Raw genomic sequence first — 6445 nt, forward strand, 5'->3', positions numbered from 1 at the left:
TTTAAAAGCACCTCCAAAACAAAAGCAGTAACTGTTACTACAACTAAAGCCAGGATCTATGACATAATAGGGTGGGTCATTAGAGGGAATTGGTACAACTCATCCAAAAATAGATGCTGAACTCTGAATCAGTACATAAACGAGGGGTGTTTCTCTGGAAGTTTGTATGAGTTGGATGTTTGGAACAGCAGAACTGGAATTCTTTGAAACAAGGGTGTGTCTGTGTGTGTGTGTGTGTGTGTGTGTGTGTGTGTGTGTGTGTGTGTGTGTGTGTGTGTGTGTGTGTCTGTGTGTGTGTGTGTGTGTGTTCTATATGTATGATTGTTAAGTAAGTGCATTGTGAAAAGGATGAAAAACGGACAGGAATACTGTTCAGTGTTGAGAGTGCAATTTAGCATGAATCAAAAGCAGCTTTCCTGGCTCCTGTTCCATATGCTGCTGTCTGCCAGGAAATGGGATTTTTTTCTTCTTTTTTTTTTTGCAGGTAAAGCCTGAGCTGAAAGGAATCGAATGAGGTATTTTTTTCCCAAATCCCTTCTGGACCCCTTGCCGAATTGAATCATGGCTGCTTTTAAAATACTGAGCCCTCTATTAAGTTATTTACCACCAACTGGTCTACAGTGTAGCCCTAAAGTGATTCTACTAATCATCACTGCTCACAGAAATTATTTATGGGTTTTATTCATGAGGAGAAATGCAAGTTATTGCATCCAGTAAAACAGGGCAAGTAGCTACATTAACCACACAAATGACCAAGGTTTTTGAATGAACTGTATTCTTCTAAACCCCTCCTTTCCACTTGATCTTACAAATGAATCCTTAAAGATAAGTAAGGAGACCAGAGTCATACACGAGTCTATGGCCATGAAAGCAGCTCTGTGACCTTACATAAGCACATAAACATGTTGATGCTACGTTTACTTTTCAACAGTCAGAGGATCTCAGCAATATTAATTGCATTGTCTGGGAATTTATGCAGATTAAGAGGTACAGCAGAATTATGCTCAAAGTATATGAGGAAGCTGCCATGCAGAACTATGAACTAAAACAGACAATTCATAATCATCTTTAATGGCCATGTTCTGTATGCTTATAAACACAAGACATTTGACTTTGGTGAACTGTGCTCTCAGTGTACACTATTATAACATTAAATATAAACAAAAATAAATAGTAACATATACAACTGTTCCAGACAATGAAATAATGGAAGAAACATTAAAGTCCCCATTGAACAGAACTTTGAGAGTATCTAACTGCTTTAGAGAAAATACTGTTAGATAATTTATTATAGAAATTAGAAATTAGAAATTTAGAAATACAAATTTTAGCATAGAACCATCATCAGGAAAAAATGCTAGGGTGCGTTCGGATTGTCCCTCCCCACTTTCACTAGCATTTTTTCCCTTAACCCTGGAAGCAGTTAAGTGGCGGCTATGATAAGAGCCGTTCAAATTCTTTCCTTGAATTCTTGAACTCTCGAAGTTAAGGAAAGGTGCATTGCTCAATGCTTCCTTTATAACCTCCTTTAGCATAGGAAACACTGGACCATCCTTTACGAAAGGAGAAAAGAAAGCGCCGCCCCACAATTCATTGCTGCCGCAACTTTCAAAGCGACTCGCACATCCAACCCATATCCGAATGTTCAGGAAAACAAACGATCTGTCAGAGGAGAAATGTGGAGACAATCTGCATATTGATTTGACTTATAATTAGTTACAGCCTTTGTATTTATTTTTTATTCATTTTTATTGAAGTAAACTCTGAACATGATGTTGATGTTATAAAACCATCATAGTGAAGTTTCGTGGTATCTAATAAAGCCTACCTTATATTTTTATTTATTTATATCATATTATATATTATATTTTTATTTTTAGGATTATTTCAACAGCAAGAAAGCACAGGGAAAACATTTTTAGATGAGCTTTTTGTAGTTCATTTTCTGAAAACTGTAGTTCCACCATGGCAGACTAGCGTCACTAACCTCCGCCACCATCAAATTATTATGACGGTCAGTCGGATTGTCAAAACAAAGCGATCGCCTTTCCCTTAGTCCTTTATGAATTCTCCTAAAAACCCTGTGACGTTTTCAAGGGGTTAAGGTAAAGTGGATAGTGAAAGTGGATAGGAGGGACAATCTGAATGCACCCCCTGACTGTGCTCAAAATGCTTAAAATATATTTTAAGCTATACATTTATAAATTTTAAAGCATGTTTTGCACCACTGAAAAACAACAGACTAAATGTCTTTAAGTCTTTCTGTTTGTGTAAATATTGAAATTTTTGCACTTAAAAACAGAAAGTAAAATGTTTGTAAATATATATACATATTTTAAAAGCATTTTTAAAGCATTTAAAATGTATTTAAATCTCTATTTGCGTAAATATTTTAAAAGCAAAATTTTAATCGTCAAAAGCAATCTTTCAATCTTGTGTTTATTATTATGTTTGTTATTATTGCAATTTCACAACCATTCAAAAGGTAAGTTTAGACTTACATTTTATTTTACTTGTTTCAGTTTAACAGTTTAGATATTATGCCCTGTTGGAAAAGTCTGTGTTCACAAGCACAAGTGAATACATACTTTTCCAACTGGGCAAATTTTTCAAAATTTTCCCTCTAAACCAGGAGAGGAAGAGAGTAGTGATGCGGGGTCAGGAGAGGTTGCGGCGACCTCACCCTCCCCCGCCCCCCAGGACGCGTGATGCGGGGTCAGGAGAGGTCGCGCAAATGTATATATGTAAATGGTAAATATGAAAATTGACACTTCTATTTTACTTTTTTATCTATCTATCTATCTATCTATCTGTCTATCTATCTATCTATCTATCTATCTATCTATCTATCTATCTATCTATCTATCTATCTATCTATCTATCTATCTATCTATCTATCTATCTATCTATCTATCTATCTATCTATCTATCTATCTATCTATCTATCTATCTATCTATCTATCTATCTATCTATCTATCTATCTTGTCCTCTCAAAGTGGAGTTAGACCACTTTGGCTGTTGTATTTAAACTTAAGTCTTGTTGATTTGGTTCAAAGGTTTTCCAAGAAGACATATGTTATGGCCCAGAAGAAGTCATCTTCAGTCAACATGTTTCCATGCAACTGAAGAAACCCCCTGACTCTGAATGGGACTTCATACAGGTCAGTCTGCTCTCTTTCATTTCTCTATCCATGTGTTGTTTCGATTGTTTGACTTTGCTACATTCAGTCACATAATAATTGGCATTATTATCTTTATTAGCATTGCTTTTGAGTATATATTGTTTATTTCTGATTGATTATGAATGTGCAGTTTTTGTTGTTTGACAGAGCAACACTGGAATAGTAATATATAGTGCAGCTCCTGGGCGAGACCCCGAAATAGTTTCCCTACAACATTTTTTTCCTTGCTGCTCATCTCCTCCTCAGACACATACTGTGCATCAAAAAAGTAGCGATTTCCCAAACTATCATTTTGGTCACCAAGCAACTTGCCCTGCTGATTTTGTCAGTGAGCTATCCCCTCCTGCTCTACATTCGAGACCCTGAACACTCAAACACCTATCTTAAGGACCCTTATTAGTCAGAACAGGAACTTACTTTTAAAATGAAGAAAATGAACCAAGTAGCTGCCTTTAAACTATGACTCACATGCACACTGAAGAAATCTTAATTCTGTTGACCAAATTGACGAATTAGACCTTAAAACAATCAGTGACAAAACACTGGTATGACATAAATACTGTGTAAAAATCTGAATTATATGCTACATCTTTTTTTGTTTTGAGTCCAGGCCTGCGGGCCAGTCAAAATGTCAAGCACTGCTCAAAGCAATACTCTCCACTCTCCTTATTAGTTGAAGTCAAGAGATACCTCAGAGCCCACTGTAACCATTTGGTGGTGAGCTGGTTTGCTGAGGCAGAGTGGAGGTGAGTTAAATGGTCTGCAGTGAGAGGCTGTGGGTTAGGTTTCTCTGAGGTTATGGTCATTCTCCTCTGGGAAAGTGGTTAGGCCTGGCTGTTTATGTTGGCGTAACCCTGCCTCTCCCTGTATACACTCTGCTAGGTAAACCCACGATTATCACCTTTGGTGCACACTTGTTATTTCTCACCCGTTTATGATAAAATTTTAATAAGAAAGTAAAGCTGAAATTATTTGAAACTAATTGAATATTTGAAAAAGGTTTTTTTCCCATGCCCTGCTGGTAAAGTATGTTCTTTGTTGTGTGGCTTGGATGTTGTGTGGGCGCCACCTTCTTGTCACAGCAGGTGTGTGTGAAGGGTTCGGGTGAGGAAGAGAGGGGAGGGATACGAAGGCTGGGTACGGTGTTACAACTGGACTTAATGGGTAGGGGCTAAGGTAGAGCCTGCATCTTCTCCCAGAGAAAAGTTTGAGTTTCTCTCTGTGCTGCTCTCAGACAGACTGACTCACAGTGTTGGTCTGAAAACCAACTCAGCTCTCCGGCTCCGGCCACCAGAGAAGATGCTTCACCGTTACTCTTCATGACATTACTGCAAGACTGAGCAGAGAGGCACAGAGGCATCTGATGGGCTGCTGCTGCTCTTTCCATCTTTATCGTTCTTTTAATTGGAACACCAGGGAGGAATAAATAGCTCAACACTCACTGTTGGGAGGCAAATGAAGGGAGCAGACTGATAGGGGATTTCCCCAAGCTGCCTCCACAGCAATGGATTTGGACACAAGTTTTGAACTAGTCATAATGTAGAAGCCTCAATCATTTTCTTTACTTTTTAAAAATTGATTTTTGCAACGAGAACATCTCCTTCAAGTAAGTCAAAACCTTTTTTTTTTTACAATAACAAACTGTTTATTAGAACAATTAATGTTGAATGGAGATGTTATTTAAGCAGGAACAGTGTCCTGCAGGCTAGACTATTACTGACGTCAACTACTGAATAGCAGATAAGCAGTTTAGAGTTAAGTCACAAAACAAGGTTTGCTTGATAAATTTAAGTGGTTGATACATTCTTTGTGTGCTTTTTAGATCATAATCTCAAGGATGTGCTCTATAGTCCTGATTCATCAGTGGAGTCTGGCTGTGTTCTTGCTGTGCTCCCCAGTGAGTCTTGATGGAAGACCAGTTGATGCACTTAATAGCAGAACGTAAGTATTTTTGATTTCATTATGACGATCATCTGATTACAATTAATGCTATGAAATTCAACACTTGTATGAAAAAGCTATTCATAAACTCAAGCTACACTTACGAGTAAACCAATTATTTGAAATTACAGAACTAAACAAAAGCCTACATGAACAGATTAAATCAATGTGCAGCAGGTCTTCTCTGTTTTAACTCTGAGCTGAGATTAATGACGGCTCTCAGTAACTTGTTCATGCTGCCACCTACTGTACTGACTGAGATTTCCTGGTGCATGACCTTAGACAGCAGATGCCAACACTTCTAAAAGTGTGCCACACATACAATTTTACATTCAGACCAATAGATATTCAAACTCTCTCCACAGTCCCCTCTCAGTGCCCATGCAAATTCAAGAGGCTTTTTTAAAATTTCATTTTTTATTCTTTTTGGGCTTTCACTTGACAGGCAGCTATAGACAGACAGGAAATGTTGGTTGAGAGAGTGGGAGATGACATGCACCACACATCATCAGGATTCAAACCTGCAACCAGTGCTGGAGAACTCTGGCATCTCTAATCAAAACCCACGTCCCTTAAGGAGGTTTTTTGATTTTGTATTTTATAACCATTTATATTGATCTGGCTCAGTCTGTATACTTTTGTGCTTTAAGGAGGAGGTCAGTCAGCCACGCCCAGCTAATGCACGACAAGGGCCGCTCCATGCAGGAGTTCAAGCGTCGCATGTGGCTGCATGAGCTACTGGAGGAGGTACACACAGCCGATGACCGAGCGCCACCTGTGCAGAGCAGAAGTCAGAGCCAAACCTTTAGTGGAAATGCCCTGCCTGACAAGCCCCCAGGAGCCTCGAAGAACCTCCCAGACAGGTTCAGATCGGACAGAGATGGCTCTAACTTGCCCCAGGAGACCAACAAGGCTCTGGCTTATAAGGACCAGCCGCTCAAAGTGGCCACTAAGAGGAAAAAGAAGGCAAGGTTAGGCCGACGCAGAGAGAATGAGAACAAGAAGCGGAGACGGGCACGCTCTGTTAAAAATAAGGAGCCATGGAGGATGCAGAGTCCTGATTAGCAGACATCGAATAGTATTTAGATTGTACTGCACGAAGACACTGAAATCGCTTTAACCAGACTGGGATCTGAGAGACTCAACACATTACTGGCTCAGTCACTTTATATTAAGACCCTGGGAAGGTGCTTTTCTGATAATAGTGTGCTTTGTTTGTATTTTCCATTTCATTCTTCCTGATGTTTTGATAAAACATCATATTTGACCCATATTTATCTGACAATCTTTAGGCTTCAGTATCCCAGATTTACACCAAAAC

General features: G+C 38.9%; 1 protein-coding gene across 1 annotated transcript; it reads left to right on the top strand.

Moving 5' to 3' along the window:
- The first annotated feature begins 4959 nt into the window (after positions 1 to 4959).
- Positions 4960 to 6445, top strand: LOC306825882 (parathyroid hormone-related protein-like). The gene is made up of 2 exons (XM_079346843.1): positions 4960 to 5124; positions 5775 to 6445. The coding sequence occupies exons 1-2, from the start codon at positions 5021 to 5023 to the stop codon at positions 6187 to 6189; spliced, it is 519 nt and encodes a 172-aa protein (XP_079202969.1). The 5' UTR covers positions 4960 to 5020; the 3' UTR covers positions 6190 to 6445.

Source organism: Symphodus melops (genome assembly GCF_947650265.1).
Source record: "Symphodus melops genome assembly, chromosome: 6".
Taxonomy (NCBI): domain Eukaryota; kingdom Metazoa; phylum Chordata; class Actinopteri; order Labriformes; family Labridae; genus Symphodus; species Symphodus melops.

Bases quoted from the DNA above. Each gene is read 5' to 3' on its own strand.
- LOC306825882 (XM_079346843.1), top strand. From the start codon at position 5,021: ATGTGCTCTATAGTCCTGATTCATCAGTGGAGTCTGGCTGTGTTCTTG. The intron at 5,125-5,774 runs GTAAGTATTTTT...TTGTGCTTTAAG, and splicing joins GATGCACTTAATAGCAGAAC to GAGGAGGTCAGTCAGCCACG.